The 18,645-nt window shown below is 42.7% G+C and overlaps 1 protein-coding gene across 1 annotated transcript; it reads right to left on the bottom strand.

Moving 5' to 3' along the window:
- Window positions 1–1,260: 1,260 nt before the first annotated feature.
- Window positions 1,261–18,044, bottom strand: DNAJA2 (DnaJ heat shock protein family (Hsp40) member A2). The gene is made up of 9 exons (XM_034426450.3): window positions 17,748–18,044; window positions 12,194–12,253; window positions 10,548–10,771; window positions 6,372–6,452; window positions 5,942–6,075; window positions 4,491–4,687; window positions 3,489–3,633; window positions 3,221–3,348; window positions 1,261–2,152 (listed from the first exon to the last, which is right to left on the bottom strand). The coding sequence occupies exons 1-9, from the start codon at window positions 17,823–17,825 to the stop codon at window positions 1,964–1,966; spliced, it is 1,236 nt and encodes a 411-aa protein (XP_034282341.1). The 5' UTR covers window positions 17,826–18,044; the 3' UTR covers window positions 1,261–1,963.
- Window positions 18,045–18,645: the final 601 nt, after the last annotated feature.

The following is an 18,645-nucleotide window of genomic DNA, read 5'->3' as shown; positions in this document are numbered from 1 at the left end:
ATGAATCTTCAAGAACTTTCTTTGCATTACAGAAAAATGTATAAGCATTTTGTGCTTCGAGACTTTTTAAAGTAGACCTCAGGTAGACAGTTGGGTCTTCAATTGTGCAAGTCACACACAGCTTTGCAAGGGTTAAATGAATGTTTGCAAAGGGGTTATTGCCTCGTCTTAAAAGCTTTCTTAAAAGCCATTCAAGAGCTGAGTTTAGCTTATACTAACTTAAGCATACTAATACAATCGTCTCCTGCCCTGCAAGTTACATGAAATTTTAGGATATCGACCCACAATCCTTTCTCTCTTCTCTGCAAAACCTGTTCACTTTCAAGAGGAATTTGATCTGAGCTTAGCGGTATAAAGGTTAGATTGTTTTACCCTGAGGAAGAAGTAATTTCATTTTTAAGAACAGGATAGGTTTTTTTTCCATTTGGAAACTTAAAAAACTGAAAATCATGCTCCTTCAAATTGTTGTGGCCTGCCAGTGGAACTCGTGGCGGAGTCATACAGTGAGGAGGTTGGAGAGGAACACGGGCCAGTCCTGGAGTCTGGGGAAGGCTCTGATGAGGGCTCTGCATCGGAGGCAGAGATGGGGCCAGGGCCGTCGGACAGTTGTCAGCTGCCTTCAGAGTCGGACATCAGTGGGGCAGAAAAACAGCTGGAGCCTCTTCCCAGTGTGCGCATGCCCAGAGTTGCCAGATGAAGGGAACAGCTAAAGAACAAGGGTCAACTTGGGAGTAAGGCCACAGGTGGATGATGAATGGCCCCTCCCAGAGGGAATAAAAGAGGAGCGAAAGGGGAGTGGAGTTTGCAGGAGACAAATAGTTTGCATAATTGGTTTGTGACTCTCCGAGACTCTTTGCCAAGTTTTGAAAATATCGGCCTGGCAGCTCTCCAAGGCAGACTGGATTGCGTAAGGAGAACACAGGAGATGCCGAGAAGCAAAGCTAAAATGAAATGCCTTTTTGGTGGGTTTTCTTAACATAGGTGAAGCCTGGCCTAGTCCTGCTACATCTATCACCTGGTTCTTCCATCAAAAATAATGCCCCTATGTCTTAAAACTGGGGATATTTAGTTCAATGGGATTGGATTGTTGGGGCTATAGGCTTGGCCTGACACACCCCAGGCCCGTTTGCTTCCTTAAAGCTGATTTCCTTTAGTTTTCTTTGGTTCAAGCTAGTCAATACTGGAAGTGATTTGCTTCAAAACTGCCAAGACCTACTGTCAGCTGTGAATTGATAAGAAAGAAATCCGTTACAAAACGTATCATCATACACCAATGGTTTTTATTAAGTTTCAGAAACCTTTTTTTTTTCACAAGATGGTAAAAAAACTCTTACAACCACTTCTTTTTTTTTCTTTTTTTTCCACTCTTCCATGGTTTTCCCCATCAGCTTCTATTCCCGTGTGCCGAAACCCAATTTACTTACCATGCATCTAAAAGGGATAGATACAGGCTATGAATTTCTTTATTCTATTTTGTAGCAGCTTATGCAGATGCAGCCAGATAACCAAGCCTCGGGACAAAAATTTTTACACAAAACTTTACAATGTAGAATTTTTTTGAATTTAAAATAGAGAAAACTTAAAATCTACACAAAAAACTGGTAAAAATCAAGCACAAGTACAAGGGCTGGAACTTAATCCAGATGGAACAGGAGAGAGTCTCACCTTCCTTTCAAGTGCCTTTATTCTGCTACAGAACAGTCAGTCGAGGAAAAAAAAAAAAGATGTAAGCTTTGTGTGTGTGTGTGTGTGTGTGTGTGTGGTTAGTTTAAATTATACACTTCTGTAGATACTATGGACCAATTTTAAAAGTTACACATACAGCAACATATGTCCATTGGGCTCATGTGCATTGTTTTAGACAATCCAACTGTTGCTGAGAACAAGTCAGGCAAAATTTTGAAGAGAGAAAAATCCATGTGTAACTTCCCTTACCCCGCCCAGGACAGATATTTTTTTCTTTTTACTGATGGGCACACTGCACCCCCGGTCCATGATGGCCACTTTCCTCATCGGAGCTATCATTGTACGCCTCGCGCCTCTGCCCACCACTTGACCCACGAGTGGTGTCAAATTCTTGAAGGTCTACTTCTTCCGCTTCGCTAATTATGTTGGGAACTTCTGGTCTGGAGGGCAGAAGATCTTCAAGTTCCTAAAAGTAAAATATTGTGAATTTATCGTTATTTGGCCAAGTGTGATTAGACACTCAAGGAATTTGTCTCCGGTGCAGAAGCTCTCGTTCTACATGCAAAGTAACAGAATTGAGAATGATAGTAATACCAATAAGAGGAAGGAGTAAGAAAGATAATACCGTTTCCCCCAAAATAAGACATCCCCTGATAATAAGCCCAATCGGGCTTTTGAGCGCATTGGCAATGAGGCCAAGCGCTTATTTCAGGGTTCAAAAAAATATAAGACAGGGTCTTATTTTTGGGGAAACACGGTGTGTTTTTAAAAAATAATACTACAGCCATCCTGTCAGCTTTGGAAGCCATATTAGGCCGGAAGCTTCCATGCTGCCACCTTCTCATGTGTGGGAAAGTAGGAGTGGGGATTTAGTAGAGGGGTTGTCTGTAGACCTAATAGCATTCTTCCTGTCGGTCAAGGTCAAGCCGATCCTGCATCTGGAGGACTGGTCAGAGCGATGTCTCGAGATGGGATGGCGGTTGATTGGAGCATGTGATCGATTGAGGAATGAGGGGATGGTTTTGGGGGTTTTGATTTACTGAGGGAAACCCTGGACCTCTCAGATTTGCATTTTCCCAGATGTGCCAGTTAACCTATTCTAGTAAACAGAACTTTGAAAATGTTTGCTTCAGAGTCTTTACTTGGAGCTGGGGGTTTTTTCTGGAATATACGTGAAATACATGTAGACATTAGAAAGCACTGTGAGAATTAGGTGTGCAACAGAGCGTTGGCCTGAGGGTACTGCATGGAGTTGTCATTCTATTTATGCCTCCAAATGTTTATGGTTATTTGATTTTTCAATATAACTTGCCTTTTGCTTATATATCATGGTGTGGCTGCCTGTCCTACGCCCAAGATCCCTGGAGAAGGTGGAATAATGATGTGGAGCGGGCCAGATGATGTGATTTTCCTGTGTTTAATATTACGCTTAAGATTTAATGGCACGTAGAGAGAGAGGAGGTGTGAAGAGTTTAGGATTTTCACATACTCTCCGGAGAAGAGAATTATTTACCAGACTGCTTCGCATACTTACTGTAAGCTTTTCTGGGCTAATCCAGTTGTTTTCAGGAAACTGCACATCGAACTTTATATAAAGATCACCCTTTTCAAAAGGGTTGCGATATTGTGGCATTCCTTCCCCTCGAACTACCCGGACGGAGCCTAGAGTTAAAAAAAAAAAAAAAGGAGCAGTGTCAACGAAGGGCAACGTGTCCTTTCTCTCTAGGCAAAAACATTTTTTAAAAAAAACAAACCGTTGGTAGGTGGAAGAACTTTCAGAACAGCAGTATACAAGTTTTTACCTGGCTCAATTACTTTTCCTGGAGGATATTTCACCACAATCTGACGTGCATCGAGGTGCTTAAATGTGAACTGAAAGCCACACAGGGCTTCAACAAGTCCAATCTTGTGCGTCATGTGCAGATCATTTCCATCTCTCTGGAACATCTTGGGAGAAAGAGGGGAGAAGGGCAGGGTTGGGTTTTTTGCTTTCGCCATTTGGCACTCGAGTGTTTCATACAGAAGTCGGCCATCTTCAGAAACCGTACTGGATTCTTCAAACTCTTGTCCCAAGTGAACTGCACTATTGCCACCGTTTTTCAAATTGAACATTTATTTAAACTTATCTATTGCTCCACACTGCATTACAGCATTCTCTGGGAGGTTTACAGAGTCAGCATATTGCTCCCAATAATCTGGGCCCTCATTTTACTGACCTCCCTTGGAAAGATGGAAGGCTGAGTCAACCTTGAGCCAGTCAGGATCGAACTCCAGGCTGTGGGCAGAGTTTGCCTGCAATACTGCCTTCTAACCACGGTGCCACCAGGGCTCTGATGATGTTACCAAGCTCAGAGAGCAACAAGGACTCCTCAGTTCAAACCTTGAGCTGCAAATATTCTCTTGTACTGATACCCAAATATCTAACAGGTAACTTCATGCAATCATATTGCAAATGACACAACAATAACCATAGCAATAGCAATAACATTTAGGCTCCTTAAATATCTCTCTACAGCACTTTTTGGGCAGTTTACCATGTAGAAGCATTATTTGCATTACTGTGCCCAACAAACTGGATCCTCATTTTACCAACTTTGGAACGATGGAAGATTGAGTCAATCTTGAGCCAGTCAGGATCGAACTCCAGGCTGTGGGCAGAGTTAGCCTGCAATACTGCACTTTAACCACTGCGCCGCCAGGACTTGAAGGGCGTTTAATGAAGTTTGACCACCCCAAACATTACCATTCAAAATGCCCCAGTGCCATGGAGCCAATGTTCTTTTGGCAATTCAAGCCATCATTACCTCGTGCTCCTTTTCTTGGAGCAGGAGAACAATGTCTCCTGGCTCCACGCCGGGGGCTTGATCAGCTTCTCCAGTAAAGGTGATTCTCTGCCCATGCTTCATGCCTTTGTCTACATGGACTTCAAGGATCTTTACTTCTTTTATCACCTTCTTCCCTTCACATTTTTTACAGCGGTCTTTTTCGTTGATTACTTCTCCTAAAAAAGAGACAACATGTTTGCACCTTGTTCTAAGACTGTGATGGCAAACCTATGGCACGCGTGCCAGAAGTGGCAAGCAGAGCCATCTCTCCGGGCATGCCAGCCATCGCCCATTGCTCTTCCGGGTTCCGGTGTGCACAAGCTGGTCTTCGCGTGCCTGGGAGTGCCAGAAACCAGAAGACCAGGTGACGGGTGTGCATGTGCATGCTGGAAACTGGAAGCTCAGGTTCCCAGTATGTGCATGCGTGCCAGGGAACTACTCTGATTTCTGGTGCTCCCCTGCGCACGCATGTGCTCCCATTTCGGCACTTGGTGCCAAAAAGGTTCGCCAACATTGTTCTAAGAGATAGGAAACTCAAGCTACAAAGGTCTCAATTCTCAGATCAGCAATGGCTATTCCGTATAATTGTATGTATGTATGTATTTTCCCATCCATTCATTCATTCATCTCACTATCCAAAACAACTTTCTTTCCCCAGATTTTAGGGCAGCTTCTGTTCCTTCTTCTTGGCCTGACTGCCAAAAAATTAGCACAAGTGCACAAGAATGTTCAGGGGGAATAAATGCTTGCTCCCTTTCGTATTTAGGAGAGAAACTCTGTATTATTTGCTCAGATTTTGTGGCCTTCTGCTTGTATGGCTGGTGGCAAAAACATTTTTTATTCACGGGTCACTAAATTTTAAGAGAACGTTTTTTTCCTGTACTGTCCCTTCCCACTTTTCTCCTTGAAGTCATCCACTTTCTGAATGTATCCTTGATCCCTAAAAAGTGGTGAACCCAACCTAGTTTTAAATATTATAATGCAATAGCATCATCCTGTAATGCATCATGTGACTTGCGATCCAAGACTTTTTTTTGTTTAAAACAAGCAAAAAAGCCCTCTATGCTATGTCTCGATTGTACCCCAATTCCACTAATCCTACGATATATAATCCAAGCCAAGATCGATGCCATACCCAGGTACTCTATTATCAAAAACATTCTAAATGCAGATGTGGCCAATTTATACCACCCAACTTCAGAAGGCTGTGTCTGTCACTTCCACCATTAGGGCAGACAAGGCAAACTACCTATCTGTCCCATCCCCCACAAAGTACAAAACGTAAATGCTCACTAATGTGCATCTTAGCTATGAGGCCGGCACTGTAACATCCTGAACATTAACTGGCATTTATTTGGTAACAATGGGATCCAGAGCCTGCCTGAATTCTCTGGCCTCCTCATTTCTTGCTGAAGAACCGGTTGGATTACCTTCTCCATTGCAATCGGAACAGACCGACTGCATTTGCTGAACCATCCCGGGAGCCAGCTGCCTGATCATAATTCGCATGCCTCGGCCTCGGCAAGCTGCACACTTCTGAACTGCTCCAGATTTACCCCCTTGACTAGATCCAGGTCAAAAGAGAGAGAAAGAAAACACCGTGATTTTTTGGGGGTCCAACGAATAACATGGAAGCATCAAGAAGCCAAGCAGGAGTGCCAGATGGAAAGAGTTAAGAGGGGGCCACAGAAAAGAGTGGAGATGCAAATATTATGCAGCTACTCTGGCTGGGGGGAAAAAAATTCCCATTATACCAACAGCTGCATTTTAAATGGGCGTGCATTATTTTTTAGAATGATTAATAGACTTATTCTTTGAACTAAGAAATTTCCGAAGACAAATGAATAAAAGAAAACTCACCCATTACATGAACTACAAAGGACATTCTTGCTAAGTTGTAGTTTGGTAGTTTTCCCATTATATAGATCTTCTAAGGAAACTCTGAGAAGAAAAGAAGTTTATTTTAATACCTTGCAAATGCAAATCTAAATAGGTGCATTACTGTAAATTTTCGCTGATGGAATGACAATGTGCCATTGCAAAATACTTGTTAAAACTGGCCCACACAACGCAAGAAGAGTTGAGCTGAACTAACTGCAAAGTTGAAAATAGCAGTTAGGTTTCTATCTTCCTGCCATCGGAGCAACTGTGTATGTCTAATAATGCACCATGACTACAGTTAATCCCCTTTTTCTCCAAGTATAGGAAAACACTGATTAATCTTGTCTATTTCATCCTACCAAGGAACCTAGGCTGAGACATCCATAGGCCCAACATCACCCGAGTTTAATTGTTGAGCAGGCATTTGAGTCAGAATATTCCAAAACTAAAGCAGGTTACAGTGCTTTAAGCCTTCTTCAGCATTTCAGTGGAAGAAATGTAGGTCAAATTGAAGCACATGGCTATCTAACAGAGCCTTTCCCCTGTGCTAGCAACTCAGCCATAAACCTAAACGGTCTATCTTAATTTGTGTCAGTACTTAACAACTAGTCTGAAACAATCACTTCTGTTGAAACACCTGGTGACTGTTTGTATTAGAGTGGTAAGCTATTTGGCAGGTTTTAAATCAACATTCTTTATATATATATATTTTAAAAGTACATTCTGCCATTTTACCACTATGCTTGACCATTGCTGTGTTTGAAATTCAAGATAAGCATATTTTGAATATATCACAGCAGCAGAAAGGAACTGAGCAAAAGTCAATGGAACAATTAAGGGATGGGTTCATTTTCAGGTGTTTAGTCCAACACACTTTTACAATATATTTATGTAGTACTAAGTACAGGTAGTCCTTGACTTACGACCACAATTGAGCCCAAAACGTCTGTTCTAAGTGAAACATTTGTTAAGTGAGTTTTGCTCCATTTTATGACTCTTCCTGCCACAGATGTTAAGCGAATCATTGCAGTTGTTAAATTAGTAACATGGTTAAGTGAATGTGGCTTCCCCACTGACTTTGCTAGTCAGAAGGTCGCAACAGGTGATCACACGACCTCTGGACACTGCAACCCTCATAAATATGAGTCACTTGCCAAGTGCCTGAATTTTGATCAACGTGGGACGTTGCAATGGTCGTAAGTGTGAAAAACAGTCATGTCACTTTTTTCCAGTGTCGTCGTAACTTTGAACGGTCACTAAATGAACTGTTGTAAATCAAGGACTCCCTGTATTTAATTTCACTCTTCTTCCTCACCATTCCTCTGCTGCTTCCCTCTTGAAGCAGAAGAACTAGGATTTTTGTGCCGCATAGATTTACATTTACTTCTACGGTATGGCTTATTTTTCCCACTCCTTTACCCCAAAATAGTATCAAGGTAGTCCAGACCAGGAAACTGACATCAGGAACACTACTTTTATTGTAAGGTGAGAGTAACAGAATATAGCAAGTCTGAAAGGGATGCCCCTTCTTTCTGTTTCAGGGAAGTAGGGAGGGTCAATATTCCAAGATGCTTTCTCAAATTACATTTCAGGTTTAGGCTCAGATGATGTTTATCGGACTGTTGTCTAGACCACAACCCTTTTGCTTGTCTCTCAAGGTTATTCTCACAGTCCATTAGAAATAACATGGTTATTAGCAGGCTACTTAAAGCCATCAGGTGAGGATCACACAGGACAAATTGTGAAGACAGCTCAACCAGAAGCGAACTCTTTTGAAGCCCTATTGGGGGAATTGTTTTAACGTTTTAAAGCACCTAAACGTCCCTTCAGGAGAATCCAAAGAATACTTAAAGGCAGATTTTAAGTCATTCCTTCAACGAGGGAAGGAATAACCGTAGACTCAAAACACTAAAGATTCCACTCGGCATCCAAGTTATTTTGTTGTAAAAACTGTATGTGCTACGTTGAGCTGCCTGATTTTTTTTTTAAAAAAAACAGGACAAGGTTTCAAATAAGATATATATCACTAATAGTCATCATTTCAGTCAAAAGTTTTCTCTATGCCACCTTACAGTATTTTGAAGACAGCCAGCATATCCAGAACTGGGAATGTGAGACTCACGGACACCATCCACAGGAAACATCTTTTAAGGTTAACTGCTCCGCTTGACTTAAAAAGTTTATTAAAAAATTTAAATAGGAAGCTGATCTACCAGACACAGAACATAATTAATAGGAGGATCTTTGAGCCCCATAAAAGTCCCTCTGGGATTTTAAGACAACACAGTTCATCTTCTAGTACACAAAGCTTTCGTGATCGGCCTCCCTCACCCTGCAGCTCATATGCAAATGTGCAGCTTACTGTGCCAGCCACTCACAAGTGCACCCATTACACAAAATTACAAACGTGCTCCACCTTGATATGGTTGCCTACTTAGTCCTATACAGTGAATGCTTTTCTTTGCCTTGATCAACTTTGAATACTTTGCTGTTTTTATTATAAAGAGATATTTTTAATGCATTGACTGGTAGAAGGATAGGCTCAAGTTTGTTATTACAGGTTGCTGGGCTGTTCCTAGCTGCAGTTTCCCTCCCTCAAAGGTATCCTATTACCTTAAGCCTAGGCAAGGCTTTAATGCTCGATTCTACAATGATTCAGTGGTATGGCCTCATTTTTGAATCACTTGCCTCGAAGTACAAACAAACGAATAACAAAATAAAAATCCCTACAAAGTATTTTAAAGTTTTATACTCTAAAGAGTCCAAAATAGAGCCTGCTCAGACCTCAAGGATCAAGCCCCATTAACACTGATATTTCTTTTACCATAGCTTAATTATTTCCTCCAAGTGCCTTGCAATTTTGAAATTGTTTAAATTATTCAGAAATCAACACCCAGCTATTATTATCCAAGGTATAATTTCAGGTAGGAAGATTTAGCCCAATTTCTGGCATGAAATAACAGCTGCGATCAGAAACTGCAATAGCAATAGTAATAGTAGTAGTAATAATAGTATAGAAAGAAATATTTCCTGCCCTTACTGGCTTCCACTCAGTTTTCTTCTTATGTTCAAGATAATATTTTTAAAGTGTAAATGATCTTAATTAGAATACCTTAATGTTTTCCTATATTAATTTCCCATTTTCTAAGATTTTTGTCAGAGACTGGAGACAAAAACCGATGAAGGTATGCAAAGAACATTAACGGATAAAAGAAAAAGTAAGCCATGATATCTTAATTAAAAAGGGTAATAAACCAAGAGAGTAATATAGATAATTTTCCCATATTGGATTTACAAAAGAGCTTGTTAAAGTTTTGAAGAATCTTGTGAGGAAAGAAAAAATGAAAAGAAATCAAGTTCCAAGATATTATTTGAACAGACTAAAGCTTAAGAATTATTAGAAATAAAAGGAAGGAATAAAAAGTTGGATTACTGGATCAATATTAAAATAGATGTTATCCTTGGTAAATTTTAATGGATTTTTGCTGACATCCAGACTGAATATTGAGGCTTTAAGGATTTGTTTAGAGATAAGAGATGGGATATGGAAAGAAGAGATCATTTGTTGCATTTTAAGAGAAGATAAATTATATTTATATTTATGATGGTGGAAAGTCACTTTTCCCCCTCAACTTATGTTATCACTTTTGTCTCTATTAGGTAAATACATATTGTAAAAGTTATGCAATATTTATTTTGCAGCAATTATTTTCCTTTCTATTAATCTAAGGTTAAATTCTTCAAGGATTGAAATCCTAACTTAGATTTTTAAAAAACCCACTGAATCAGAGATAGCTTGGTAACAACTGCTAAGCAAACAGGGCTCATTTCCCAAATAATGGCATAATCTATACCAAAAGAGGCTCCCTTAGAGCCTACAGTGAGTCCCTTGCACCAATACAGCTATATTCACACTGGAACGTATCAAATAATTACGTTTATTTGCGCCAAGTCAGGAATGAGCGTATCTTCTATAGATTCTGCAGCACAGGTTTCAACCACTATCACCAAACCTGAAGTCAATGTGGATATTTTAATAATAAACAGTTTCAACTAGAACTTGGCTCTTCCTGCTTTCTAAAAAAATACTTAAGCAAATAGGGCTATTGTGAATGAAAGAACTTTTCAATGAAAGGACACCAGCTTGGTACTTACTTAAGTGGGTGCATCATATCTTCGCCTCGCCTTCTCCCATTACGACTTCTACTCTGATTACCCATGAAACCAAAAAGGCCCCCACCAAATATGTGGGAGAATATATCGTCCATTCCTCCGCTTCCACCACTACCTTCCCGGAGGCCTTGTTCTCCATATCGGTCGTACAATTCACGTTTCTCGGGGTTCGAGAGAACTTCGTAGGCAAAGCTGATTTCCTTGAACTAAAGAAAGGGAAAAGCATTTTTTAAAAAAACACCCTTGATTATTTTCATTCCCTAGTATTACAAGCTGAGAAGAAAAGTGAGCTTACCATCCATGGATAATACTGGAATGGTTATTGTTTTATAGGTGAATGTAGACCAGTTCCAGAGACAAGTTGTTTCATTTGGGCGTCTAACATTTTGTACTATCTACCTTCATAAGCCTCTTCTCTACTCACCCCATTTAAACTTATGGTCCACTCTTAATGTACTTAGCTTTCAAGCATCTTAAACGTTTGTCATTTGCAAGCTCCTGTCACTCAGAGAACCAAGGACCCCTCATTTCAACCCTGAACTACAAATATTCTCCTTTATTGGTCCTGCCAGTCCTCCCAGATAAACCAGACAGGAAACATGATTTAGATAAATTAATTCTACCTTACTGTAATGCTACATTATTGGTCTGTTCCCACCACCATTTTTAACTTCTTCATTCATTAGAACAGGTCCTTCCTAAGTTTCTTTCTCTGACCGTTAAGCCACAGGAAGCTCCTGCCTCTCTTGTCTCCTAGACAGCATCTTTTCTCCAAGATCATCCACACACCTCCCTTGACTCACAATTGTGAAGGGAAAGATTTGAAGATGGCAAGCTAATCAGTCTCCCAACCTTCTGACACAAGGTAGGGATAAATATATCTTCTATTATTACAACTGCAGGCCACTGTTTTCCAAGGAGCTCATAGGGACACAGGAACCATCTTACTTTATGCTCATAAAAGTTCAGAGCATTTCCTAGTATTTGGCCTGCTGAATTTTAGGATTTAGATTTAGATTTGAATTCAGCCATCTCCCCAGTCAAACTGAACACTTTTTATTTTATGGCGAAGACTGAAATTTTGTCAATTTATTATTATTATTATTATTATTATTATTATTATTATTATTATTATTATTATTATTATTATTATTATTATTCATATTTGTATACCGCCCTACTCCCGAAGGACTCAGGGCGGTGAACAGCCATAATAAATACAAATACATATAGAAGTTAAAAACTATTAAGAAACAGATTTAAGTAATTTAGGCTCAAAGATTAAAAACATCCAAATTTATCTAAAGAGGTTTAAAACCCAATTTAAAAGCCAGTTTAAAAGCCAATTAAAAAGGGAGAGTTAGGCCAGACCAGCTTGTTGGAATAGAAATGTTTTCAGGGCACGGCGGAATATGCGTAAGTCTTGGATGTTTCGTAACTCCGGGGGAAGCCCGTTCCAGATGGTAGGTGCCCCCACAGAAAAGGCTCTCCCCCTGGGGGCCATCAGTCAACATTGTTTGGATGAATTTCTAAATCCATGGGCTAAACATTCATTCACAATTGCATCTAGCTCAGTATATGGTGTGAAATATGTTTCAGAAGCAAGTTGAAAGGAAAACAATTCATACCTTGTCACCTGCGTTTGGATTCTTATCCGGGTGGTATTCTTTGGCAAGCTTACGATATGCCTAAACACCAAAAAGAAACCAACGCAAGAAGTTAGCAGGCAGCCATGAATTTTCTGTAGTTTAAGTTACATTAATACGTAAAATATCTAACTTCCATGTAAAAATATATGTGAATGAGTATGTTCTGGTCCTCCAGACACTCTAGGACTACCGCTATAATAGTCCTTCATCATCAATCACACAGATTAAGTCTAATAAGAACTGGAATTCAATAGGATCTGCAGGGCTGAGAATTTTTCATTCCTGGACAAGCATAACTTCCTTTAAAAGGAATATAGATGACCAATCAGAAACAGGAATCAATGTTTGTAGCCATATACAAGTATTGCCCAAATATAGATTGTTGGGTGGTTAGACCAAACATTTGAGGCAACCCCTTCCAAAGGGGCAATCCTTCTCACAAACCTAGAACCTTTTTTCCCATTTGCCACAAAATTCACCCTCATTCACATTCCCAAATTAGTAAATATGGAAAAAGCAATAGTCCATGATTATGCATTATTCATAAGGAAAAAAAATGTACTGAATTAAAACCTGGAAACTAACGCCAAATTATTATTAATTCCATATGAGGGCTGCAGTGGGTGTTCAGATGTTGTTGAATTCCACAGACGCAGATGGGTTTAGTAAGAGTCTAACAACACTAACATTACCTGAGGCTTCAGGTTCCTCCCCACCAATGCCGCACAGGCACACCTCCCTTCATCGCTGCTGCTACGACTGCTCTTGTTATTAGTATATCATCTACACAGCACTTTTATTTTGTACTTTGGTTTCTGCTAGGGATGCTGAACTTCTTGGTGCCAAGGTTCAGACCCAGCTCAAGCGAGAGCAGCTTTCCAAAAACCAAGGACAAAGCAAGAAGTACTTTTCATCTGAGAATATTAACGTAATGTTAGTCAGCTGTAATTAAAACCTTTTATTTAATAATGTTCGTACTCTCTCACCTTCCTAATTACAATTTAGCAGCACTTTTGGGAAAGGCTCTTAGGACTTCCTCAAAGGCTACATAGAATTGGGGATCTCATCATGTGAAAGGCTCGTTTACAGCTCAGTATATGATAATTATAACAAGTATAACTTGTTCAATCTGTACGTCTTAACCTGGTCAATTAGTTTCATTTCTAAATAATCAAGATTAACTAAATCAGTTTACTGTAATATTTTCTGAGATCAGCAGTTCAAACCATTATATAGGCGTAAAAGAAAAGTGCCAATAATTAGCTCACTAAAAAAAAAGTGCCAATAATTAGCTTTCATAAGAAAACTACAGCCAAGTAGTTTTCATAAGAAAACATCGCCAAGACCTTGGAGTATTTTAAATGGCATCCCAGTTATTGTTTTATGGGAGATAATTGTTACTAAGGACTGCAAGTATTATACCAATGAAGCCAAATCCATTCAGCATGTTACAGACCACTCCTCTTTTTCAAGATATAGAGAAAGATAAGTCATGCCCACATTTCCTTTGCTATTAAAAACGAAACAGCTTTGGGTTCTACTTGGCCTTTGCCAAACCTTTCTTCTAAAAAAAAACAAGCAGCAAAAGGATGGGAGTATCATTATGCAATGCACATTAGATTGAGATACAACCAAGAATTGTTAGTTGGCAACCATTTTAGAAGTGAGGAATGGAACTCTCCACAACTGATAATTGCCAGTTATAATCGAGAGAGTTCCATTTTGGTAAACCTGAGAGAGAGAATACCCATGCCAGATTCAAACCACTTTCCATGAACTTGGGGAAGGATTAAATGGCCAGGAGTTCAACTTGATCCTCTAACATCATCAGCTATGTTAAAAGAAATTCATTCATGTGTAGGTTTTTCTTTTTTTTAAAGAGTGCATTTTCAATTCCACGTTAATGAAATCTTTATGTATGCTCTCAACAGGCATGTTGGGATCCAACAGATATATTCAAAATGAGTGCCAAAGAGCAATTAATTTTACCCTCCACCTAAGAAACTGGATTTACAGGAGGCAAAACATCACAAAATATCAAACTCTTATTTGTTTGCTCATGGAGAAAGGCAATATACTACAGAAGGTAGGAGTAGGAATATCAGCTGATACCTCATACTTTCTCGTTGTTACTATTTGGTGACAGACTGCCATGAGCTGTGGGGAGGGGAATGAAGAGGGGAATGCTTTGGGAAACTAAAGTAAATGCTGTATCTCCTCAAGACGCTGCCTCAAGGTCACCCAGAAGGAAGGGGCCACATACCAAACTGAGCCTTGCCCGAAAATACACTTGACCTCTAATAAACTATATACCTTTCTCAATAAATGGACCCAATGATCGTTTTTACTGGGAGGCTTAAGCTGTGGCAGGCCCGACAAGGGAACTCATTTTCCTGTTGACCTCAGGCCCTATCACTTGTGTGATTCCTCCCATGCACCTACTTCCTCAATAACAAACATCCAGGCCAAACCAAAACTCCCCAATGTCTAGGATTCCTTTCCCAGCAGCAGCACCTTCTTATCATACAGAGGCAGGATATAGTGATTAACCAGTTGAAAACTGTACTATGGGATGGCATTCCGTTGGCCTGGGAGACAGAGGTGCTGGGTTGACTGGTTACAAAAAAACAAGGACACAGATAGTCAATGGATCAGTTACTGAGGACAAGGTTAAAGTATTGACGCAATCCCTAAAGTGGGCCAGGTGAAGGCAAAATGTAAACAGGATTTGATTTAATGAAAAATAATCATGAATTAGACAATGCCACATTTAATGATTTCCCTATCTCTGTCCCTAGAAATTATTTTTGGTAATACTTGAGAAGTTCAAGAGGACTATATAGCTCAGCCTCATGGTGATTCTGCAGACAGAAACAATTCAGCTGACTGAATTGTTAAGCAACCAAATTTACTTCCATGAAAAGAAAAAAAGAAAAAGAAATAGTAGTGTTAACCCATTCTTCTCCTCCTGTGGGAACGAGATCAGAAGGTGAAAACAATTTCTAGAAGACACCTAAGACACTGGAGTGAGAGAGAAGACAAAGAAGAAAGTAATTTCTGGATCATCAAAGCAATCATAAGGTTATATCCTATGAAATGATAAGAGGGGAGATATGTTAAAATGTTTTTCAAAAGAACAAGAATACGGCCAAAATAAAAGAGGAAAGCTATGTTCTGATTTGCTTTTCCCACAATAATTGCTTAAGGCAATTGTACAGAATGCCGATTCTTGGGAAGGAATGAGGAAGAAGCCAAAGAGAAAGGAAGCCCCAACGTTTCTCTATTCTTCACACTCCAGAGTAGAGCATCATGTATTTAAACTGGTGTTTACATATATACACATGGGTGAGTTGCTCAGCCTCTCCCAAAGGGGCACACAGAGATAGATACTTGGATTACAGCTCTGGTTGGGGATGTTGGGAGTTGCAGTTTTGAGAGTACTTGGACAGAGTGCCGAACACAGGAAGACTAATACTTGATACACAAAAACATAAAAGGCAAAGGAAAGCCAAAGGATTTGCTCAATTATTAATGTCTTGCTGCAAATCCAGACCTTACAGCCTGGAAACCATGGATAAGATTGAGCCCAGCAAGATGGGTAGCTACAACAATTGTTCAAATAAATATTCAAGAAAGCTGAGAAAATAATGGGACTTCTGATGTGTGATCCCCCCCTGCCAAGCTAGGGAGGGAAAGGAAGAAGCAAAAGGGGGTGCTGCTGATCAGGATGCTGCCCCCCCTCCTTTCCCTCCCCCATGCAATCTCGATTTTCGCTCACCCTACACAACTCCCACTACAATTTACCAGCACCCAAACTACAATATTTCCTACTATCCTTTCCTAACAACTTACCGTACACCTTGCATCCTCCCAAGCCCCCTTTGCCACCTACCACAACGACCCCTATTATTCTTCCCCACCTGATAGCTTGGGCAACAAGCCCCATCCTCCCCAGCACCCCATCTCTCCTCCATACACCCCTCCCACTATCCTTCCCTACCTGACTACAACTCCCATCCTCCCCAGCACCCCACTTCTCCTCCATACACCCCTCCCACTATCCTTCCCCACCTAACTACAACCCCCATCCTCCCCAGCACCCCATCTCCCCATACAACCCCCCCACTATCCTTCCCCACCTGACTACAACTCCCATCCTCCCCAGCACCCTCTCCTCCATACACCTCTCCCTGTCCTTCCCCACCTAACTACAACCCCCATCCTCCCCAGCACCCCATCTCTCCCCATACAACCCCCCCACTATCCTTCCCCACCTGACTACAATCTCCATCCTCCCCAGCACCCTTTCCTCCATACACCCCCCACTATCCTTCCCCACCTGACTACAACTCCCATCCTCCCCAGCACCCCACCTCTCTTCCATACACCCCCCCCACTATCCTTCCCCACCTAACTACAACCCCCATCCTCCCCAGCACCCATCTTTCATACACCCCCACTATCCTTCTCCACCTGACTACAACCCCCATCCTCCCCAACACCCTCTCCTCCATACACCTCTCCCTGTCCTTCCCCACCTAACTACAACCCCCATCCTCCCCAGCACCCCATCTCTCCCCATACAACCCCCCCACTATCCTTCCCCACCTGACTACAATCTCCATCCTCCCCAGCACCCTTTCCTCCATACACCCCCCACTATCCTTCCCCACCTGACTACAACTCCCATCCTCCCCAGCACCCTCTCCTCCATACACCTCTCCCTGTCCTTCCCCACCTAACTACAACCCCCATCCTCCCCAGCACCCCATCTCTCCCCATACAACCCCCCCACTATCCTTCCCCACCTGACTACAATCTCCATCCTCCCCAGCACCCTTTCCTCCATACACCCCCCACTATCCTTCCCCACCTGACTACAACTCCCATCCTCCCCAGCACCCCACCTCTCTTCCATACACCCCCCCCACTATCCTTCCCCACCTAACTACAACCCCCATCCTCCCCAGCACCCATCTTTCATACACCCCCACTATCCTTCTCCACCTGACTACAACCCCCATCCTCCCCAACACCCTCTCCTCCATACAACCCCCACTATCCTTCCCCACCCTCCCACCTTCCCCATCCTCCCCAGCAACCCACATCTTTCATACACCCCTCCCTCTATCCTTCCCCACCCGACTACAACTCCCATCCTCCCGATACAACGCTGCCCTTCTCAACTCCAGGCCCCTCGCATTGCAGATCCTCCCCCTCCCCCCCTCTTCCATGACCCCCCCCTCTGCTTCTTACCACAGGCCCTTCCCCCCCCCCCCCCCCGCGATCCTGTCGGGCCTGGAGGCGTCGGGCTTGGCCTCCCGCGGGCCTCTCCCTCCCTCCCTCTCCCACCCCCAGAAGGCCCATCGCTGCCGGCGCGGGTGGCCTGTGCTCGGGCGAGGCCTCTTCCCCGGCCTCCTCTCCGGTGAGGCCCTTTTCAAGGACCCTCTTGGGAAGGCCTCGGGGGCTCCCCCCTCCCCCCTCCCTCGAGCCGGGCCTGTTTCCCTTCCTCGCCCTCCCGCCCTCCTCGGACCTTCTTCAGCTCGTTGTCGGAGACCCCCGGCGGCACCCCGAGGATGTCGTAGAGCTTGGTGTCGGCCACGTTCGCCATGTCCGCGCCGGGGAAGGCCGCTCCGCCGCCGCCGCCGCCGCCGGGAAAAAAGGGGGAAGGCCGCGAAACGCCGGGAGCGCGACGGCGCCGCGAGAGCGTCTGAGGGGGGGAAAGAAGCAGGAAGGAGGGGGAAGGCGGGCGGAGAGCGGAGCGAAGGCCGCACGCACGTGACGTCGACGCACGCACCACGCACGCACGCACGCACGCACGCGGCCGCTTTGCCCGGCCTCCCCGCAAAGGCCCCGCCTTTCTCCTTCGGGGAGTGGGAGGGGAGGGAGAGAGAGCGGAGGAGCCTCGCTTCCACTTTTCGGAGAGGAGGAAAACCCGGTGGCTGGATCGAAGTGGATTGGGGCGAGATTCAACATCTGGGCTCCCAGGAAAGCGGGAATTGGGGGTAGGGGGCAATTTCGGATGCTGGTTGATAAACTGCAATTCCCTTTTTTAAATTTAATTCCCTTTTGTTAATTTTTTTTTTTTTAAAAAAAAACAGGCTGGCTGGAATCAGGGGTTGAATTGGCAGCTTGTTCTGAATAAGCCAAGGTTCGAATCCCCAGTGCAGGTCTCCTGCGTGAGCAGGGGGGTCAGACTACATGACCTCTAAGGTCCCTTCCAACTCTTGTTACTGTTACTGAGATTAGTTTTGGAACAGGCACTGATTTAAGGTGTGAACACACAGGGGATGCAATTCCCTGGGAATTGTAGTGGGGGTGAGGGAGTTTTGGATTTAGGACCATGTAAACAATACACTCAATCTTTTCTTTACACCAAGTTTTTCTCAACCTCAGCAGCTGGAAGATGGGTGGACTACAACTCCCAGAAT

This window comes from Pantherophis guttatus, chromosome 11, assembly GCF_059756535.1.
Source record: "Pantherophis guttatus breed Tessera chromosome 11, ASM5975653v1, whole genome shotgun sequence".
Lineage (NCBI taxonomy): Eukaryota > Metazoa > Chordata > Lepidosauria > Squamata > Colubridae > Pantherophis > Pantherophis guttatus.
Note: the sequence above shows the minus strand (reverse complement) of the source record. Positions and strands in the feature narration are given on the sequence as shown.